This window comes from Ambystoma mexicanum, chromosome 3q (genome assembly GCF_040938575.1).
Source record: "Ambystoma mexicanum isolate Mex_15411 chromosome 3q, UKY_AmexF1_1, whole genome shotgun sequence".
NCBI classification, from domain to species: Eukaryota; Metazoa; Chordata; class Amphibia; order Caudata; family Ambystomatidae; genus Ambystoma; species Ambystoma mexicanum.
The window spans coordinates 1,024,481,163-1,024,504,108 of record NC_090926.1 but is presented as its reverse complement, the minus strand read 5'-3'; the positions used below and the strand labels follow the sequence as shown (position 1 = coordinate 1,024,504,108).

General features: G+C 50.2%; 1 protein-coding gene across 2 annotated transcripts in view; it reads left to right on the top strand.

The window, feature by feature from the left end:
- CCDC40 (coiled-coil domain 40 molecular ruler complex subunit) overlaps positions 1–22,946 on the top strand; it is a 599,189-nt gene that overhangs the window by 446,091 nt on the left and 130,152 nt on the right. For both annotated transcript variants that reach the window (XM_069655198.1, XM_069655197.1), the window contains one exon: positions 21,143–21,234. In XM_069655198.1, coding sequence (XP_069511299.1) covers positions 21,143–21,234 — 92 coding nt within the window. The remainder of the gene's footprint in view (positions 1–21,142; positions 21,235–22,946) is intronic.

Sequence of the window (22,946 nt, the reverse complement as noted above, 5' to 3'; positions counted from 1 at the left end):
AAGTTGTATGCAATGCCAAGGGAATAATCACATCAGTATATGCCAACTATCCCGGGTCCACCCACGACAGCTTCATCTACAGAATGTCTACACTATGCCGGGACCTGGAGGCTGGCCAGCATGGAGATACATGGCTGCTTGGTGAGCATGAATGCCACTGCACATGCATGCATGTCAGATACTGGGTCATGACACAACACCACTAATGATACCCATCACCACCCCCGCAGGGGACAGTGCCTACCCTATCAGCCCCCACATGATGACCCCAATCCGGAACCCCACCACGCCACCCGAGGTAAGGTACAACACAGCCCACATTGCAACACGGGGCATAGTGGAGCGCACATTCGGAGTGCTGAAGTCACGCTTTCGCTCCCTTGACCGTTCTGGCGGGCAGCTGTTATATGCTCCCCGAATAGTGTGCAGGATCATAGTGGCAGCATGTGTCCTGCACAACGTTGCAACACGCCGGGGCCTGCCCGTGGACATGGTGGTGCCCCCACATCCACAACCACATGCACGCCCGCTGCGCATGGGAGGGGAAAGGGCACGGGGGGTGGCAGCCCGTACGCAACTGGTGGCCAACTTCTTCACCTAGGAATCACAGTGCTGGCTAGTGCACACTGCTCTGGCACATACCATCTGACAATCAATGATGACACTACCTGACAATGTCACAAAATTACTCGACAATAAACTGTCAGATACACATCAGCCTGAGATTGTTAACATGGAAGTGTCACTATGTGTGCACCCCTACCTACACATACACCAGCAATGCATCACAACGAGAAGACACAACTCCATCAATCAAATATGCATTGCCACAGGCGATTCACTACATGACAACATTGCCATGTCACCCATTCCCTTCACAGTCCCGCCACTGAGGACACCATGTCATGGTATGTGAGAGCAAACAAACTGGCCATCACAACATGACACCGGTGTCACAAATAGCAGTGCCCCAAATGGAACATAGCCGCACTTGAACAGCTAACCGCGCTGGAGCCACTACTACACACCTGTGTAAGAGTAATTTCAATCAAATTACACACCAACCCACCTTGAAGCCCACCCAAACAAGACACAATGCATGTAATCAATGGTAGTCTCATTACCTGATTCTGCTGGTATGTCCTCACCGTCCAGATGTACAGTGATGGCGCCACGCAAAAGTGTCAGTGCACATCTACCGACATGTAGTCTGACTCCAGAGAGTATGCCCGTGTGAAGAACTGTGTGAAATACCTGCAAAACATGAGCAACATATGTAAGTAGAGGCACATATCAAACCATCATGCATAGTTAGGTGCAACAACAATGTACACTATGAATGTCTACACAGTATTGACTATGGACTGGCCAACAGCTCATGGGAGTCCAATGTCACCGTGTAATTTGCTGTCACTTGGGCACACCCTTTGCAAGCCCATGTAAACGGAAGCAGGAGGGGTGTGGATGTCTGCTACCCAAGCATCTAAACCAAACTCAGGACAAGCCTGCATGTGCCCAGCCACAAAACAGTGTATGCCCAGGTACCCACACAAGGCAACACTCTTGGAAAAGAAAAAAGAAAATTGAGAAAAAATGGCCATGAAAGGGCCGGCGGGGGGGGGGGGCCACCTATGAGGTCCGAGGACAGGATGCACGCCACAATCCACCTGTGTGGATCATGGGAAACTAAAACACCCCATAGGCTCGTGGCCCACACGGCTACTCTGTTGTGGGAGATGAGTCGCTATCGCTCTGGCCAGACCCTGCAGCTGACTCAGGAGGTGGGGGAGCTGCCTCAGAAGATGGTGTGACAATGGGAGGCAGCCCACGCAAAGCACGAGTTTGCTCCTCCATGGCTGCAAGCAGGCGGGTCTGGTAGTTCTGGTTCTGGGTTATAATCATGCGGAGGTCCCCATGCAGTAACTCCCAGGATGACCTGACCTCCGCACGAGTTGCCTGCATCTCGGCCGAGAGCGTCCGTGTCAGACGCTCCAGCTGCTCCTCTGTCCTTCTATGGGATGAAGCCTCAAGCTCTAACAGGGTCGACCTGAGGTGACGGAATTCTTCCCTCAGGCCTTCCCTGTGGCGCTGGGACTCCATGGAAAGTGATTCCCGCAGAGTCGCCAGTGCCGCCCGCCTGTCCTTGTTGGACGCCAACATATCCTCCCTGTGTGCCTGGCTGATGGACTCTGTAGCCTGCTCCAGTCGCTCCATCAGCCTTTCTGGGGGGACAATGGAAGTGGCCACCCTATCCATGGCCTGTGCAATCATCTCGGATGATGCTGCCTGTTGGTTGGCCATACCGTAGATGGATTGCTCCCAAGCGGTATTGCCAGGTGGCATACGGCCACCACGTTGACGGGCACCACACCTGCCTGGGGCAAGGCGGACTGCGCCTTGCTGTGCCGGCAAGGCCTCAGGCTGCAGGACTGCATTCCCTCTCTGATCTGCAGCCCCAGGAACAGGATCAGAGATTGTGTGGTGTGGCCCTGCATCCGTAACCACCGGAGGCTGAGCTGCCGACACTGACATCCCCATTGAGGGCAATGGCCCGGCTGCAGGTGGGTCGGACAGAGGAGATTCTCTCCCAAGAACACTCACCTGCGACTGCACATAGGTGTCATCCTCCGAGTCTACACCTGAATACTGCTCGGGGGAGGAACCCCCAGAGACACCCCTCGACAGCACGACCTGCAGCACTTGTGGGTTTTCACCCACAAACACACCACGTCCCTCACTTGTGGAAGGTCGGCCCGGGTTGCCCTCCTGGGACGGCTCAACCACCACATCCCCAGCATCAACAAGTGCTTCGTCCCCTGCAAAGACATGAAAGAGAAAAATGGAAACAGGCATTAGCACCATGGCATGCAACAAGGGCTGATGAACAACAGAGGCAGTAGTTCTACGACACATGTCCCACATGACTGGGAGAGCTCCTATGCATTCACCATCACTGGGTCTGTAGGGGAGGCTCAGGGCATACAATGTACAGATTGGAGAGCAACGCCTGCTCACCATGCTGCCTAGCACTGCCATCACACATTGGCCGGTGATTGCCATGTCAAAGGCACATGCCATCACACACATGGCATGTGACATAGCCACCAAGTGAAGAGGGAGAGGAGGGCAACTTTTTAGGATTTCTACCACTCTGGTCCTGACATTGCATCATCACATCAATAAGTTGACATGTTGTACATGGATCTGCTAGTCCAAATTGGCCACGATGCACAGTGCCTTGTCTACATCAACAAAATGCAGTAAACAATGAGATTCCACCTCCCCATCACCTGTTAAGGAATCATATAGCATTCGTGAAGCACCGGTCCAGAAATGTATGAAGGTACAGCGGAGCACTGAGGGGTGGTGGGGCAGTAGGGGATGCCAGTCAACAATCCTACTGGTGCTGGTGTCATTCATGTCACGCAAGTGCAGGGGTGGGTGGCACAATGATGTGCAAGGGGAAGTGGCGGCTGGAAGTGCTGTACAAGGTAAGTAGGACTTAACGTCAAGGGCAGATGGTGTTAGGCGCAGACAAGTGCTGGGGGGGGTGGCCTATAGGGGTACAGAGACAATCATGCAGTGCTGTGGGCTCGGAGGGGACAGGGGAGGTACACACTGCATCTGGCTCGGCAAGGTCCTTGCAGATTTCTATCTGTCCTGCAGAGTTGTCACATGCCGCAGATATGTGCCCTTGGATTGGGGATCTCATCTTGGTGAGAAGGGTGAGGCGCTATTGCCTTTGGAGCATGTGGCAGGCCAGTTTGCCAGAGGATGAGCATGATGCAGGACATTCCCTCTCTGCCACCCGGCACCTGTGGTCTGGGTTCACATGATCCGAGTCATGCCAGGACTCTGCATTGGCATGGGGCTTCAGACAGGTGGTCATGACCGTGGCAAAGACATCCAGTGTACCTGACATAGAGTGGAGCATGGAGTGGGCCCTGTCAGGATGGGAGTGAGCCTAAGGGGGAGCTGGATGGGGGGGAGATTTTGGCAGCATGAGCCTCGACTGACACACACTTCATGGGTTGGAATACCAAGAAGGTGTGTGACAGTGGTGAGCGTGGCTTTGCCTGTGGTGTGGTGAGGGTGAGCTGGGAGGAGAGGAGAATGTGATCACTCCAGGAGAGAGGAGTGCAGAGATGGACGGAGAGGGGAAAGTCAGATGAGATCAGAGCATCAAGAGTGTGCCCTGCAGAATGAGTAGGGACAGACGGGAGTCTAGAGGGTGAGAGGGAGTTGCTGAGGTCACAGAAAGGTCACGTGGGGGGGTCAACAAGCATGCAGGTGGATGCGTACAGCAACAAGGAAGAGGATTTCTGTGTCTGGGGACATGAGTGAGGAGGAGAGGTGAGGACACTCAGAAAGGAAGTAGTACATTTGACCAGTTTTCCTAGACACAGTACGCACAGTTTGTGAATGTCAAGGTGTGGTAGAGAGAGACGTCACACAAGCCATTCCAGAGTGGAGTAGGTCTAAGTAGGAGTGACAGTGGCAGGAATACCCTCAGGGAAGCCAAGGGCACACCCCCCCTGCACAGTAGTGGCGGGCAAAGGAGAGGGTCTCCTGAACATCAGGTAGGAGTGTGTGAAGGATGCAGACAGAGCTGGCCGTCAGACATGTTTCCATGAGACCAAGGATGTCAAGGTGCATAACCTCATGTAAGTGACAGATATCGGAGGAATGCCTGATGCAGCCGCAGTGAAAGGAGTGTAATTGTGGAGGAGGTTGACAGCCTTGGAGGACTTACGGGGAGTGCTAGAGATCAGAGGTGCAGCATGTGTAGGAGTTGGAGTGGGAGGCGGAGAAGGATCATGGGAGGGTGCAGGGAGGCAGTGCAGGATTGATGAGGAGAGAGGAGGGGGGACAGCAGGAGAGGTAAGGAAGTTGATGAGATGTGGCTAGCATTTCTCAAGGAGAATGAGGTTGGCCTAAGGGCCTTGGACTGAGATGCTCCCATTACCATGCACATCAATTGTGGCCTCTGAGGGTTGGAAGGAGGCCAGGAGTACACCCCAACGGGTCCCACCATTGATGGTGGAAGAGGAGCAAGGAGAGAGGACAGGGACCATGTGAAGGGTCTATGGGACAGGCAAAGGCATGTATGAGCAGATGTCAGTGAGAGCTGGCTTTGAGTAGGCTCAGATGCACTTGTCAGCAATAGGGTGGGTCGCATTGGAGGGCAGGGTGCCCTCATTTGACTGTTAGCAAGCAGGTGTCGTGAGTAGGGCACGATGGTCTGAACTGTAGAAGTCAGGGAAGATAGACCATGAAGAGCAGCATGGAGTGTGAGGGAATGGGGCTCGAAACCAGACGGTACCAAAGCACACAGGTAGGAGGTGGATGTCAAGGCAACATCCACAGTATGACAGCATGTTGGTAGGCATTTATATACAGAGGACGCATTAGCATGTGGTATCATTGCATGTCAGGCATGTGAAGATGAAACTTGATTGGCTGGGGGAAAGTATAGGAATGGTATGTAAGACATCAGATGAATAGACAGGGGAGTATGAGCAACAATGTAGTGACAAAATGACAATTCAAGGGCAACTTCCATGGTGTAGGGCCATATGTGCACTGTTGCCAGTTGGGATAGTGCTGTGGGCAGATGGTGTTGCACTGAACATACTGGATGAGGCACATGGGTGCCACTATCTACTCTGCCACACACCCCCTTGACAGGCACCCAACATGAATGCTTCACACACACACCATGCACATGGATAATACACACATGCATGTGCACTCACCGGATGATGCCTCGTAATCAGGGAGATCTCCCACACCTTGGAGTTGTCCCTCGGTGACGTAGGATCCAGCTACGGACTCGTGTGGTGTGAGTTCTATTTCCTGTGCTGGGGACCCACCTCCAGTCACCAAGGTTGCGGCATGACTTGAGGCCAGCTTATCCTTTGCCCTGCGCTTAAGGTCATTCCAGCGCTTCTGGCAATCACTAGCTGTGCGCCTCACTACTCCAAGGGCACTTATTCTGTCAGCAATGGTCTGCCAGTGTGCCTGGCGTCTGGCATGTGTGGTCTTGGACCCTGCAACGATGACCATTTCCCTATCATGATCTGACACATACTGAACAAGTGCATTCAGTTCGGCGTCTGTGAAGCTTGGCTTCCTTGATGGGCCGGACTGTGCAGCCGTGCCTGGGGAATCAGCCTGTGCCGGACGTGCACTCTTCCTCTTGCGCTTGGAAGGGGGTGGGGATCCAGAGTGTCCTACGCCGCTGTGGACACTAGGGGCAGGAGCCGTGGTGGACTCAGTACTGGGTGTGTGGGATTGCACACTCAGCATGGGAGTAGGTGCAGGCATTGGGGGTAGTGGGATGGGGTCAGGCCTGATCTGAGGTGCATGAACTAGGACCGACACAGTCTTGGCAGGGTGTATGAGAGGTGGGGTGGATGGAGCCACACCCTGGCTACGGGGGCCAGCAGATGACCTATCTGGCATAGATGCGCGTGCCCTGATGACACCAATGTGCACCGGTGCACGTGCAGTGGACCTGCTGACCTGGATGTCAGCGATGGGATCACCCTCGGACAGGTCTGCTGCCACAATGGGCTGGTCCAACAAGGGCTGATCAGGGTTGGTATCAGCCACATGACCCTCAACTGGGGGGGGGGGGGGCATGGGTGTCCCTGACTGGTCCTCCAGACTGGGGGGGACAGGGGCACCCTGCAAGTCACAACCACGTCCCCTAGTGGATCCTCCACGGCCACCACGTGTGGCTCGGCCACCTTTGCCACCCTTACGACTTGCACGCCTCCCAACCATGGCACTGATGTTATTGTGCGTATGGGAGTCGGTGTGCACAATTGTCCTGGGCAATTGGGTGTCAAAGGGGTTGGGTACCAGATGGTATTCGTACCCTAGTGCAGTGGCAAGGCTATATGACACCCCTGGGGAAAGATGACGGGTCACGCAACGCACAGGCACCCCAGAAAAGTTAAGGAACGTGCACAATACCCCTCCTAGACCACGTGTGCTGATGGAAAACCCTGCACTACGCTGTGGCATCCAGTAACACAATGAACGTATGCGTGTCACACGCAGCCTAGAATGACCTCTGAAGGGGTAGGCTACACACGGGGCAAGCACAGAAGTTAGATACGTGCGTGACTCACCGTCTGCCAGGTAAAAGAGCGTGAAAAATGAGCGCGTTTGGTTGGCAACACCCCCGCCAAAAGAAGATGTGTACGCTGTCTGAGGAGACAGGACAACAGTAGAAGGGGACACTGTTTGAGGGAACAGGCCCAGGTAAACCAGTACAAGAGGAAAAAGAGAAAAAGCTGTCAGAGGTAACAGGGAGTACGAACTGGAAACGCCGTGAAGTAAATCGCGTGTGAAACGACAAGAAGTACAGAATTCACCCACTCGCTCTCCACGAAAAGCACGTACAAGGAAATGGTGTTCAACACTACCTTATATACAGGCCCACACGTACAGCGTCACTTACGGCGTGTACGTGCTTGGCCCATGTTCACCAATCACACGCTTTGTCACTTCTGCGTGTGGATCCTTTTTCACCAATCACACGCTTTGACACTCCTGCGTGTAGCTCACTTTTCACCAATCACACGCTTTGTCACTCCTGCGTGTAGATCCATTTTCACCAATCACACGCTTTGTCACTCCTGCGTGTAGATCCATTTTCACCAATCACACGCTTTGACACTGCACGTGCAGGTAACTATAGACGCACATATGCTGGTGACGGGTTTTCGCGCGATTCGCTGAGTGTGGGGTTTTCACGTGCAGATTCACTCCCTATCAGGCTGTCCACGCGTTCAAACACGAAAGACCACGCTCCTGGCCAGGAGGCAAAATTACAGTCCCCCAGAGCCCTGAGCACGCTCCCACCTGCCATCTGCTGCTGCCTGACTGCCTGCTGGCCACGTGCCCCACAGTGCTGGTGGGTGGGGGGGGTGGGAGACATGGGTGGGGGCCTGGTGGAGGGTGCCCCTGGTGGATGGGGGGTGGGGGTGGTGGGAGACATGGGTGGGGGCCTGGTGGAGGGTGCCCCTGGTGGATGGGGGTGCAGGGGGACATGATCAGGTGTGCAGGGTAGTCCCCTGTTTTGTGGGCTGCCTGCAGGGGCCGTGGAGGGTGTACAGGGTACACCTGTGAGGGCCCACCCAGCCTAATCGCGTGTGTAACTTCCCACGCACCCCTGTAATACACGTACCAAGCCAATTCGCGTGTGAGAATTCCCACGCACCCCTGAAATACACGTACCCTGCTGAAGTCGCGTGTAAAACTTCCCGCGCACCCCTGTAATACACGCGCCCAGCCTATTCGCGTGTGGAAATTCCCGCGCACCCCTGAAATACACGCGCACAGGCTATTCGCGTGTGATAATTCCCGCGCACCCCTGAAATACACGCGCCCAGGCTATTCGCGTGTGGAAATTCCCGCGCACCCCTGAAATACACGCGCCCAGGCTATTCGCGTGTGGAACTTCCCGCGCACCCCTGAAATACAAGTACCCTGCTGTAATCGCGTGTGGGACTTCCCGCGCACCCCTGAAATACACGCGGACAGGCTATTCGCGTGTGGAACTTCCCGCGCACCCCTGAAATACACGTACCCTGCTGTAATCGCGTGTGGGACTTCCCGCGCACCCCTGAAATACACGCGCCCAGGCTATTCGCGTGTGGGACTTCCCACGCACCCCTGAAATACACGCGGCCAGGCTATTCGCGTGTGGAACTTCCCGCGCACCCCTGAAATGGACGTAGCCTGGGATTTGACGTGTGAAACTTCCCGCGCACCCTTGAAAATCGCATGGGCCGCTTGCCGTGATGGTCCAGTGTTAGCGCAGCCCCTTGCGCTGGTTTGTGATTTTTATGAGATTTCCCAGCGCAAGGGGCATTCCTGGGGGCGTAACTGGCGCTGCAGCGAGTCGCTGCGCCACTGTGCGCCACGGCTGCCTGGGGAAGCTAAAATCCATGAATACGCTGTGCGCCGGATTCGGTTTTGGCGCACGCGGCTGGCGCAGACTATCGCAGGCGCACGCTGTGCGCCAGCCGCGTGCGCTACTTGTGCGCTGGATTCTATGAATTACCAGTGTTGTTCAAGTCTGGGACCCGCACCCAAGTTGTGATACTTTGAAAAAGAGAATCCCAAGGAAGATTCATGCCCTTTGTACTTTGAATTGCATCAGTGGTATTTTTTAAAAAATTAAATCCCAAGGAAGATTCATGCCATTAGGATTTTGGAATTGCATTTGAATGTGGAAGAGACCTGCGAAAGGGAATAATTTCCCCTGGAGTAGATTGGAACACGAACACCAAGAGGAGGGGTTATGCTCTTGGCCTGTAAAGAATTTGGTCATCCTTTTGACTTTTGGATTGTGGTGAGAAACCTAGGGAAAGGAGTTATTACCTGGAACTCTGAATATTATCCATTTGGAACTTTTTTTGTTGGAGTTATAATCTTTTGTTGAACTTGAACATTTTTCAAGCCAAAGTCAGTACCCTTAACACCTTAGGGGTACTTTTAGAATGCGAGAGCTAGGATAGGATTTTGGACACAGGACTTGTTTTGCTTTGCCCATCTTGACACAGGACAGACCCTTAGTTTTGGTTGAGGTAGGGAAATACCTCAGAGATTAGGCACAGTGAGGCATTTTCCAACCCAGTTATTTAATAAAAGTCTATAACCACAATCATGAGTCCTCTGTGTCTGTGTCTCATTCCTGGTTCCTCACAGCTAGGCGATGGTTAGCTCACATTCATTGCAAGACTGCTTTCACATGTTGCTCATGAAGCGTCTTGGAGTAGATTAAAATGTCATCCAGGTAAATGATTACTGACTGTAGTAGATAATCAGAAAAGTCTTGGTTCATGAACCCTTGGAATAGGACGGGGTATTCGCAAGTACAAAGGGCGTCACCCTATACTCGAAATGCCCAATGGGTGTTCTAAACGCTGTTGTCCACTCATCCCCTGATCTAATGCGTATTATGTGGTAAGCTCCCCTGAGGTCCAATTTAGTGTATATGGTAGCCTCACATACTACATGTCAGGGATGAGTGGAAGAGGGTATTTATTCTTCACTGTGACTGCTCCGTCATCTGTAGTCCAGGCATGGCCGTAGTTCATAGCAATCGTTTTGGAACAAAAAAGAGAGAAGCTCCTGCAGGGGATTCAGAATGCACAGTAAGACCATAGTTTACATATGTTTGTAAAAGGGCTGTCTTTTCTGGTTCTGAAAGGGTGTACATTTGCCCAAAGGGTATTTGAGCATCAAGTCAATTGTACAGTCTTCTGCACAATGTGGAGATAGCTTTCGCTCTGTAAAATCGGAAAACACGCCCTGGAATTCATGATACTGCACAGGGATGGTTTGTAGCTGGTTTGCAGAGACCAATTGGTTGGTATTACGGAGATGATATGTAGTTGTCAAGTCCACGCTTGCGTTGTTTAGGAAATATTGACTAACAAAATGTTCGGATCCTCTGAACAAAGTGCCTGATGACCACTTAATATACGGGTTGTGTATTATGAGCCATGGTAGACCAAGAAAGATAGGAAATGTGCTGCCTGTATGACACTGAAACTGATTGTCTCATGTTGATAACCGATCATCAATAATCCTGATGCCTGTAGGTCTTCCAGAAACCACTAGGTATAGAGCGGTGTTCCTGGTATGACATAAGAGCGAAGACACGGACAAGCCTGGTTAGACTCTTGGGCATGCAGCCCCACTTCATAGTTCAAAACAAAGGTTCCAAAAAGGTGTATGAAGCAAACAAAAGTAGATTCCCTTTACCAACAGTCTTTCCAACTATGTCCAAAATAGTCTCTGTGTCTTCAATGGTCAAGATAGGTATTTATCTTTACTTGGTAGGCTTTACTCCCAGGCCCTACGACAAGGAAGGATGGCTTGGATACCTTTTCCAAGCCGTCTTGAGGGCGCCTTGGTAAGCAGACCCAGCTCCCAGGTACTGCGATGAGGAAGAATAGCCTGGTTCTCTCTCCCAAGCAGTGCTGAGGGTCCCTGACCCTTCTAAGCAAGCCCGGCTCCCAGGTACTGCAACGAGGAAGAATAGCCTGGTTCGGTCTCCCAAGCTGTGCTGAGGGTCCCGAATCTTCTTTTCTCAGTAACCCCTCCTTGGTCCACTCTCATGCCAAGTAGGGTACTCAACGATCTCCTTCTCACGGTTTCCTCTTTCTGACTTCACTTCCACCCACATCCTTCGTTTACTCTCCTGCCAAGGGCTCTGTTTGTCACTTACGCATGTAAGCTTTGTATTCCTCTTTATTACTGTTCGGGGTGCACGTCCCCAACGTGGGTCCCAGACCACCTTTGCATGATTACTCTCAGAGTTTTTTAATTTGGTCTCTCTGAAAGCCACAGCCTTGGTTTACTCCCCTGCAAAGGTCTGTGTTATCTCGGCTCTCTTTAAACAACAGCCTTGGTTTACTCCCCTGCAAAGGTCTGTGAGTATCAATTGTATATTCAAAGTTTGTCTCTTTATCTGGTCTCTGTTTAAACCACAGCCTTGGTTTACTCCTGCATTATTTGTTCATACAAAGTTTGTATTCCTTTTTATTACTGTTTCGGATATATTTTCCCAATGTGGGTCCCAGACCCCCTTCACTTGGTTACTCTGCCCCGATGAAGTCTCCTTCAGTGCTTTCTTTCAGGCCTCAAGCCCCTTCTCGGTCTGCCCAACCCTGAGATTAGCCACCCTCTAGTACCTTCAGGGTCTTGGCCATCACCCTCCGGTTGTTCGGGTGTTTCCCAAGAGCTTCAGCCATTTCTCTGACTTAGCGGGACCTTCCCTGGTCTTCCACGCATCTCTACTGCAGTTCAACTGTGGTTTCTTTGCACACCAGTGGCCTTGATCATTGGCAGGTATGTTACCACTCTTCCGGTCTACTGTCTGTATTGCAGGCCTTCCGCAAGTGTTTCTCTCCCTTGGACATCCTCTGCTTCTCCGTTCTGCTAATCTGCGCACACCTGTGTGCCGGGCTGAAAACAAAGATGTCATTGTTCTCTTCCCCTCTGCCTTTGAATGATAGCTGACCAAAAGGATCACTCGAAAGTCTAAAGCGGGCACGTTCGTTCCGGTCAATGATCTTCATTCCTTGTGGCGTCTTTCTCATCCCAGATGTTCTTGCCTGGGATATACTGCAAAAACAAATGGAGGCATTAGGGAGTGTGGAATTGGAGGATTTTTGAGGGAAGGTGAGAGGGTCAAAGGGATACTGTGTTCTCTCAAAATGGTCACTACTTTCAATGCGGTCCTTCCTGCCCATGAGATCCTCCTGCTGAGTATCACCCCCATGGGGACTATCGGGTAGCATCCTCACCTCCCTAGCTTCATGGAAAGGGACTCCCCCATCTAAAGCACAGCAATACCTCAGGATTTGTCACAGCGGTAATCCAATTGCAGATCAAGAGTAATCAGTTGCGCAAGACATCTTTGTCCTTGGGCCACTTCCTCCGTTAGGTTTTCATTTACACCCCTACAGAATAAGGCTAACTATGCTTCTTCTGGCCAGGCTGTTTCAGAGGCAAGCCACTTGACACGACTTTCATAGGCCAGTATGTATTGGTTGCCTTTGTGAAAGTCCAGTAGTGTTTCTTGGGCAGAATAGGTTAACTGTGGAGGCCTAAACATAGATTTTACACTGTTTGCAAGTTCGGGATAGTCATCCAATATAGGGTGGCCAGTGGTCACTAGGGGTGTAGCTCAGGCTAGAGTACTGCTAGCCATATTTGAAATCATATACCCAACCTTCGAATGATCCAATGGAAAGGACGGGTCCTTGAAAGTAAAGTGCACGGTCAATGCATCAAGGAATTCTTGGAGTTTCTTTGCTTCCCGTTTAAACTTGCAATTGGGTAGACCACCAACCAGAACATCCACTGGGTTCCCATCAGAGACTATTAGCTTTAATGCGACACTCTCAACTTTTAATGCCTGAACTTCGGTAGAAAGGGCTTCACAGCTGTGGCTAACTGTTGCAGTTAGTTTATCCATATATATTTTTTTACAGCTGGCATTGCAAAGTGTTAGGTAGAAGTACCTTAGATTGGCTTCTAGATGCCATGGTCATAGAGAATTAGGCTAGTCACACAAAGTCCACCAACTTGTCACGAAAATGCCTAGTGAGTCCTACGGCGGCTGCAAAGGTTAAAACCCTTACGCTGGGACAATAGCACTCAAGGGGTTCAAGGAAGGAGCAACTGGAGGAACACAGAATAAGCACTGGAGAAATGAGGCGGGCAGAGGCACGAACAAGACAAGAGCAAAGAAGTGGTGGAAGAACATCCGCACTGGAAACGCACTGACCTGTGTGTTGCGATGTGGTTGCTTGCCGTCACATTTATGGAAGTGACTCTTTCGTGACTAGGGCCGCAACATCATGATTTCATGCCTTTGTGTGTTGGCGCTAACCGCTATCTGGGTGAAGCAAGGCAAGTTGTCATACGACCGCCATCGTGGTTAGGCTGACGTATGCAGCTTGTATGTTGTCTTGACTGGCCACACCTCCATCTCTCCCATAGCGACGATCTGGACGAGTATGGACTCATGACATTCTTGCCTCCAGATAGTGAAAATGGCCTTTCCTGCCCCTTCTTCTCTTCCTGCTTCCCACGCAACCATTAGCACCCATTTGCACCTGTGTAGATCCTATGTGGGTGCTAAGGGTGAGTCAAACCTTTTTTTTTTTTTTTAGAAAATGAAATCTTACCTTTCCGGAGTCCATTTCTGTGTTGATGATGTGACGGTTATCAACACAGAAAACAGACTCTGAACATGGAGCAGAGTACCACCCAAAAAGGTAAGATTTCTTTTTTGTATCAGTTATACTGACCATTAGCACCAGCGTAGGATCTGCATGGGTGCTAAAGGCGATATAAACTGCGGTGACGCTTCGCTAAGGCCCTTAACTTGGCCGGCAGTACGTTATAGAATGGGGGGGTCTGCTTCCTCGGGTTATATCGCCCCATCAGTTGCCATTGCAGTCAATACGTCTGGTGGAGAAGGCTGTGGATCACTTGCCAGCAGACCTGTGATGCGATGTGTAAGATGGGGCCTGAAGTATTTGAGGCCTCAATGCACATAATAAGGCAGAACTGGAGACAGTGGGGTCTCTGGCCAGAGGTATGCCAATGTCTGCAATTTTCCAGTTCCCATGGCTGGCTGAGGTTATCTGGAATTTTGCTGGAGGTCCAGGCAAAGCTTGTGGACATGTCCTGTTCAAGGGAACAAGCTATTCGAGGATATGGAGGAACACACCGTAGAAAAGCACAAGGAATCCAGATGGTTTGGGTTTGTCTGCCACTCCAAAGCTGTTAAGGCCCAGCGGTGCAGGCGCAAGGTTGATGCAAGCTACTCCACAATAACAAAGTGTTATCAAAGTGACGCTGGTTAGAGTGCAGTTATTTAGAAGGACTGCTTGAAGCAGGAACCAGAAAACGATTGCTTCATAGCTGGCTGCTTTTCATGTAGTTCCTGCCTCGTGGAAGCCACTTTAATGTGTCCTTACAGAATACTGCATTGCTGTGCGGAATCGGGCACTTCACAGAGGAGTGAAAGACTGCGACCAAATACCAGTGCGTCTTATGGATAGTACGGATAGGTTACAATCTTACTTATCTTTACCTTTCCTCCATGGTGCCCACTGCAAGACCAAGGGCATGACTTCTATCAATAAGAGCTGCTCCTAGTGGAAGAGCAGATGGTTAACAAAGGAACTATAGAAAATATGGCAGAAGTAGAACATCTTACTAGGTTTTACACAAGATATCTTTGGATTCCTAAACAGGAACCATGGAAGTTGAGGCCAATTGTGGATCTGAAAGGTCTAAACAAAGATGTGCAAAATGAAAACATAAAGCTATTGACTCTACTCTAAATCCTGATGCCTTTGTCTGAGGGCAGTTGAATAGTGGACATGTATTTATATGTTCCAATTTTGCCAGCTCACGGAAAGGTCCTTAGCTTTGTGATGACAGATCAGCATTAGTAGTTTGAGGTCCCAGGGCTTAATATAAGCATCGACAAGCCTTCACCCATGTTATGGTGGTGGTCGTGGCTCACTTGCTTTTGGCAGATGTGGAGGTGTGGCACAACTTTGATGACTGGTTAGTGAAGTCATTGGGTCTGCATTGGTTGCTGTCAGCACTTCAACAGATCGTATGACTGCTGAAAAGACTGGTGTTCTTCCTGAACAGAACACAAAGTAATATCTTCTTCTGATGATATGGCTGCAGTTTATCAGGGCAAAGTTGGACACAGCACAGATGAAAGCTTTTCCACCAGCAGAGATGTTCCAGGTGATCAGGTGCACACTGGCAACTTTCAGGTTGAGCGTCATGGTTGCACCACGGTTGTTTCCGGAAATTACTGGATCAGATGGCCTCCTGTACTTTGCTGGTTCCTTAGTCTAGACTTAATATGAGGACATTCCACTGGGAACTGAGAGTCAGATGGTCGAAGGCAATGTGGACCATGTGGGACAAGCTGCCGTTGAGCAACCCTTTGGTGCAAGATCTGTAAGCCGGCATGTTAGCTCAGCGGGTTGAGCTTCATCCTTTCGAGGTTGATAGGAGTACCAATTTTGGTTGGGTAATATTGTATGTAAATATGTTCTATGTAAACCGCTTTGGTGAAAGCACTAAATAAATAACCCATAATTATCATTATCTGAGCTGGTGGAACAATGATCAAAACATGTTGGTGGAGAGCCGATTGCCTTATTGGTTTTTCAGACGCAGGTAGGCACGGAGGCCTTAATGAGGGCTGTGGTGGCCACCTAATCATCATTGAGGTGATAAGAAAGAGCAGAGAGGGTGCACATCAATCTGCTGGAGCAGAGCATTATTCGCCTCACCTTGTAAGCTTTTCATTCCCAGCTGCAGGCAAACAGGATGATGGTCCTCATGGACAAGAAAACCCAGCGCTGCACTATGTAAGCAAGTGCTGAGTTGTAACCTCTGTCACGTTACACAGAGAAGCTCAGATTCTTTGCGCTGGGAGGATGGGGGATGTTTCTTTTGGTCCAGCGAACATGGGGAAACAAACACCATTTTACATAGTAGCAGCCATATTGGAATCTAGGCCTAACTTGGTGCTGCTGCCAGGGCCACAGCCCCGAGCCACACATAGAAATAAAGGGTATGCATGCCTGGATTGGGTTGTAGCTAGGGCACCGGTGAGAAAGCCAGAGCTGCAGAGATTCATTGACCCCTCATTGTCTCATGTTGCCAACCTTTCGTTTCCTAGAAGGCCACGTGGGGGTTGAGAGCTTTCTATGAAAAGAGATCCCATGAGAAGGAGGGCACGAGCCTCCGCCCTTTCCTGTCCCAGCTCTAAGTAATAGCACCCGAAAGCCCCAGACCGAAGACCCCCTGCATTCCAAGGTACCAGTCAGTCCCATACCATGAACCATACAACTGTTAGACACCCAATCGATCAGAAAAGATCTGAAAACAGGGATCAGTTGCCTACACCATAAGTCACGTGATTTGTGCTGCGAGGTACCGGAAGGGATAAAACAACAAAGCTAAAACGAGGGTGGGGAACTGTGGTTGGGCGCCAAGGTGTCTGGAATTAAGCTGTAATTGGTTAGAAGCGATGGCCTCGAAGTATCCTCTTAGCCCATGTCTGCAGTGCCAGGTGCACATCAGGTCAGAGATGGAGCCAGTGTTGTTTTTCTTCACATAATTGCCAATTAGTTGAAACTTAATGCCTGATGACTTGCAAGGAGGAACCCACGTGGAAGAAGATGGACAGACCGGGCTGGGACCAATGGCCTGGCATCCCCTTTGGAGCAGGTAGTCTATGTATAGGGTCGCACCAACCAGCCATTTGGATTTGTACATTATGTAACTTACGTCACTGTTGACTCTGTATGCCTTCATAAAGTGTTGTTCGTACTGATTTTGGCAGAACGTTCCGTGGCAGCAGAGTCCTTTGCTTGCGCATTTCTAGTTTTGTGGAAATAAAACTTTATTTTCCTTGCAAGAGGTGTGCTGGGCCTTTTTCCCTAGTGGGTTGTATTTTTTCTAGTGTGAGCGTTGAGGGGCTTCTCTACACCTGAGCAGATGGATAAAAGCTACTATTGGGGAGCCCTGCCCCCAGGCAGCAGAGCTGCTGCCTGGGTCTCTTAAAAGGAGATCAACCCGACATACTGTGGCCTCTTACTTAGAGGCCTACGAGGGGTCCATGGCAGATTTACAATGCAGCGACATGGGCATCATCATTCGTCTGACATGACAGGCTTCTTTCGATTTTTCCGTTGGTCAGACTTCCTTCACGAGCTCTTGAATCAACTGTGTAACGTGAAGCCTCCAATGTAGTTACTGAAGCAGCAGATAGAGTTATGTGAGTGGTTCTTGAGCAAGTCTGTTACATTGCTGGATATTTCTTCATATGGTTATTACTGTAAGAATGAGGTAAGATGGGAGGTCATGTTTCATTATGCAGAGTAATTGACATGACCCTTTATCCGTCCTGAATTGCCACATTATCCTCCCTCTATACCTGGCACACGGCTACAGCCTTGCTCAAGCTTGGAAATACAGGACATTCTCAGGAAGAAGTAGAGATTTATATGGGATTATGAGGTATCATATAGCCCAGTGGGGTTCACAAAAAGACTGAACAAAATGTCTCAGGTAAAAAGAGATTTTATTAAACACACAAAGGTTCTCTGCTGGGCCAAACTTTAAATGAAAAGCATCGGTATAGTCCCATTCACCAGTGTTCGGTGAGGCACATGTTCACAAGGTTTGTGGAACTTCCCTGTCACTCTGTCTCAGGGGTAATCTTTTAGTGCATCTTCCTGCTTGAGTTTGGTTGCGGGTGGGATACAATCCCCTCCGCTGGGCCATGCAAATCCTGCAGCTGTCACTGCGTCTCTGCCATGAGCTGCAGGTAGTAAATGACGTTCTCCTCCACTTTGAGAGAGAGTGTTGTCTAGCCAGTTTCCGCAGGTGGCCTTAGGTGCGCTCTGTTGCCTCCCTCTCCGTGGGACCTAATCTTTCTCTTTACCCCCTCTGTACTCCTGCCCTGGTCCTGCACCCCCTCAATGCCATGCCACATGCTCGTTCCTCCGCCCACTGTGGGGGGCCCTAGCCCCTTTAGATCGGGCTCTCACTCCTTCTCTGGGCCAAGTGGGCTCTCTTCTTCATCTTGCAAGCCGCCTGGTATACTCTTCATTCTTTTAAACTAACCTCCTGCTCATCTTTCCACCCGATGCCCTTCTGATGTTTTCAGTCAACTTCCTGTTCTCCTCAAGCTGCCTCCTGCGGATCCTTGAACCCCTCCAGATTTATCTCCTCCCCCCTTATCTCCAACCAACTCCACTCTACGCTCTCACACCAAACTCCTTACTTGCTCACCAAACTGCTCCAAACTCATGTGCCAGCTCCTACCCCCACTGACTGGCAGAGATCTTGCACTTAAAAATCCCTGTGACCCCTCCTCTGCGGCTAGGCCCCCTGTGAAAGTTGCCCATGTGAACGTTAATGAGTTTGTGGCTGGGATTGGGTATGCTTAATGAAATCACCTGTTTGCTTTAGCACTTTGAGGAGGGACCAAGCATTTAAAAGGCAGGCCCAGCATTTAGGATTGTATTCAACTATTGTTGGGGATGCAGGCAGGCTCTTCAGGGTGTGCATAGGGCTCCCGCTCTGTGCCAAGGCTCCAGCGCCTGCGCTCACGCTCTGCGCAGAAGGCGAGCAAAGCGAACGCACTTGTGTGTCTTGTGTTGGTGTCCTGCATGAGCTGGTGCACACTACACACGCTGTTTGTATCCACGGTGGACACTCTGAGTGATGGTGACGCTACACTGTGGCGCAGCGCTGATGTGCGCTCAGGTTTACCAGGGCAGTGCCCTAAAAAAATACAATTGCTCTGATTTCTGAGCAGCCTCGTCGAGCAACCGCTGAATAAAACGGGTTCGGACAAAATGTCTGAATGAAAATTACCGACCCCACCAAAAGACCTAAAACACACACCACAAAAAGTTCTAACTACCAAAAGTTCGAAATGTGTTTCGGTGGGGTCGGTATGGGGCTGGCGGGGTGTCCCCCGCAACACCCCGCTCACTATACTATACATTCCTGCAGCTCACCCTAGCAAAAAGAAAAGAGAAAAAAGCCGGGGGCTGCGGTGGTGTCCCCTGCAACACCCTGTTCACTATACTTTACAGTATAGTGAGCGGGGGTTGCGGGGTACACCCCTGCAGCTACCCGAAAAAAAAAGGAAAGGACCCAGCGGCGCCAGTTCCACGATCACGGAGGTGAAAGGGAACCGGCGCTGCAATGACACAGCGCGAAGGAAGGAAAGGTAAGTAGGGTGGTGGGGGTACGTTGGGGGTGTGGGTGAGGGTGTGTTGTGGGTGGGGGTGTATGAATGTATGGTTTTCTGTAGGATGTTCGCATGGGAAATGTACGAACATTTGTAGTGCGTACATTTCCCATGCGAACATTTCCGTTGCAGACGTTTCCGTGACGGAAAAATCACGTAGATCCAATAAAACAAATCATGTTCCATTGATGGCGGAATGGCCCTTCGCTACCCGTGCTAATGTGATTTTCTTTCTTTGCAACATTGTTTCTTTTTGGTGCATCCAGTCTAACCATTTCTTACTGGCGCGTGACATTTTCACTGGACATCTACGATGAAGCAAACATTATTGCGTGTCAGACATGTTTTCTTATTGTGGCATGGATTAATGTCAACGCCAACGGCCGTTTGTTCTTATGTGCAAGTACTGGCAAATATGTTCGCAGAGCCAACGTGGACACATGTTCTTATAGTATCGTTTCTGGCATTAATTATGTCCAAAGCGAACATGAGTACGTTCTCATATGGAAATACTGGCATGTATAGGTGAAACCAGCATGGAAACGTATGGGCACAGCCAGCGTAAAAATGCTTATTATACAGGCATATATTGTGGGGAAAGGCATCATGAAAACGCATTGGGAAATGTGCCTGCGCTGTTGGTGACTTGCATCGATTGGATTTTTTCATGCGTTACCCTACAAAACCGATTGGAAATGCTTTGCTGTTTACCCAATTTTTCACAGAAAGTGTGCTGTAATACGTAGAAAGGACCCATTATTCTAAGATTGCTTGGGGGTGGCGTGTTGGAGGGATTAGGGGGGTTACGTGTGAGGGGAAGAGGGGTGTTGGTGGGTGAAAGAACCGCCCCAAACCTCTGTTGGTTCTTTTTTATGCCCCTCCAATTAAAAAATTCACCAAGTGCCCCTACCGGGCCCATAATCCACTACCTGGGGGAGGGCGGGGCACCTGGCTCCATTGGTCACCCTTCTAGATGTCCACTATAATGGGGGATTTTTCCACAGAGCCAGAACAAGTCCTGTTTTCAAAATTTGCTTTGCGCTTACCTGCACCCAGCTGCTGCCTTTAGGGCTGGATGCCCTTCCTATGGTTAGGAGCGAGGCTAGTCTGGTAGGGAAGGATTACGAGGAGCCTTGTAAATTGGGAAAAATAACGACACCGTGAGGGTTTGGCAAACTTTCCTGATGTGTCCACTAGGTGGCGGTGTTGCATCATGTTTGAATTAAAGGAACAATAGTAAACAAGTGACTGGAAAAGACGAGTATGGTAACTTTCTCAGTTTACCGCTTGGTGTCAACGCCGAGAAACGTTTGGTGCAAACTCTACATCGTGGAGGTCTTGGTGGAGAAGAGGGGTTGAGGTGGTGGTTGGGGGGGCGGGGTGGGAGGGATCAGCTATACTGTAGAACATTTGCTGTAAATATTGGAAATTGTGCAAATGCTTATGAAGAATTTCGTGCATAATTTACTGTAAATATTGCAAGCTTGTCTTTAACTGTCCACATCTATATATCCATCTCGCAAAGAGATTCGTGCATCAGCCAATACATATGTCCAATGCTCAGCTATTGCACCACCCAACGAGGGTATTGCTCCTGCTACCGCACCACCTTATGCACGATGCTTTTGTTCAGAGCACGAAGTTACTTTATTAATAGATACACATTGGAAACCTTCTCGTTGTTGGGTTATGGTAATATGTAGCAGCCAGTAGAGGCCTAGTGATGATCCACAGGCAGCTTTGGCCAGGGAGGCTGCCGTCTCACAGTGTTCTCCTGTTTTCTGTGCCCAGGAAGCGGAAAAGGAATCCATCCAGATGCAGGAGAAGCTGGGCAGCCTGCAAGAAGAGAAGGAGCGCATCCTGACCAGCCTGGTGGAAGCAGAGTGAGTTGTGCGCGTTCCTGGGGGTCGTTTTTAGCTGGAGGGATGGCGAGTGCTGGGGGCTATCAGCCTACTTTCCAGAGTGGATGGGTGCAGAGGCCCCTTATAGTGGGCAAGAGTGGGTACAGTGCAGGGTGAGGGGCGGTGGTGAAGGCTTGAGGGTTCTCCAGTGGTCTCCAGAGTGAAAGGTACTATACAGTGTTTACATGTGCTCCTGGAATGCATGGCCTGTGCGCATCCACTTATCTGCAGTGCTAGAAAGGGAAAACATGTACTCACCTGTGATGGGAGGGGGTGGCCGGAGGGATGTGGTGGGACTGGAGGTGAAGTCACAGCAGGATGTCTTCATAACTAAAAAGTCCACCAACCTGTGTCAAAATGTCCCCATCTCTGTCCCTTACACTTATAACTGCTGCGACCCCCAGATGACGTCCCTGCCTGTGCTCCAAGTGATCCCTTTACGACACAAAATATACCCACCTCTCCACCTCATTCAACCTGTCTCTTTAGACTGGCATTTCGTAGCTCTCCTAAAGAAAGTAAATGCTGAACCCAGCAACACCTCTGCCTACAACCCTGTCTCTCTTCCCTTAATTATAACACGCTTAATACCAGAGACCAGTCTCTAAGCGCAGGACCGGGATTCAAACCTCTGTTGCTCTGCGTTGTTTTGCTTCCAAGATAAATGCGTTGCCCCTGAGCTATCTATCCTCCTGACCCAACATCACTCTAAAATCCTCAAAAGGGTTGCCTACAACTGCAGATTCAACTATCTCGAGGTGCACTCGCTCGCTGACGCCCTCCAATCTGGATTCGAGTCCAAACACTCCATGAGACTGCACGCATCACATCACCTTACCACTGTCCCCCCATGCTCCCCTTTTCTCCATTCTCATCATTCCAGACGTTTCAGCTGCCATGGACACTGTGGATCATCATTCCCTTCTTCAAACCCTTTCACTTCTTGTCCTTGACTGGTGTCCCCTGTCTCTTTGACTAATCCTTCTCCATCTCATTGGACTTCAGCATCTCCTCCCAAACTCTGCTTCCCATGGGTGTTACTCAGGATCAGTGCCAGGCCCAATCTTCACCCTATAAACTTCCTCTGAATGGTTAACTAATTTCCTCCTTTGGCTTTAACTATCCTCTCTCAATGACAGTACGCAGATAATTCTCATCCCCCTCCTACATTCCTCCAAACTCTAAAAGCATAACTAACTGTCTAACTGCCACCAACACTGGAGGGCACTAAGCTGCTTCCTGCTAATCTATTCAAAGACAGAAGTCCTATTTCTCCCTGCCAAACCCACTCTCCCTTCTCCTGTCTCGTTCTCCTTGACCTCCTCAACCCCTTACCCATGGTTCACAACCTTGAGATTATCTTGGACGGCAACCTGAAAGTTTACCTGTTCATTATGGCCACTGCAGCCAGGTTCAACATCCAAACAATTAGGAAAATGTGCTCATATCCTACACACTACTCCACTAAAACCCTCATCTCTACTCTAATGCTCAGCAAACTGTACTACTGGGCAAGCCTACTTCTTGGTCTACATCTCTACCCTTTCGATCCCCTCGACAATGTCCTCTACTTTGCATCAAGCACTCTTTTCAACATACCCAGATTATCCTCCAACATCTAACTACCGTCACCATGCTCGATGGATCTCCATGGAAATGGACCTTTCAATTCTTGCCTCTTGTCCATAAATCCA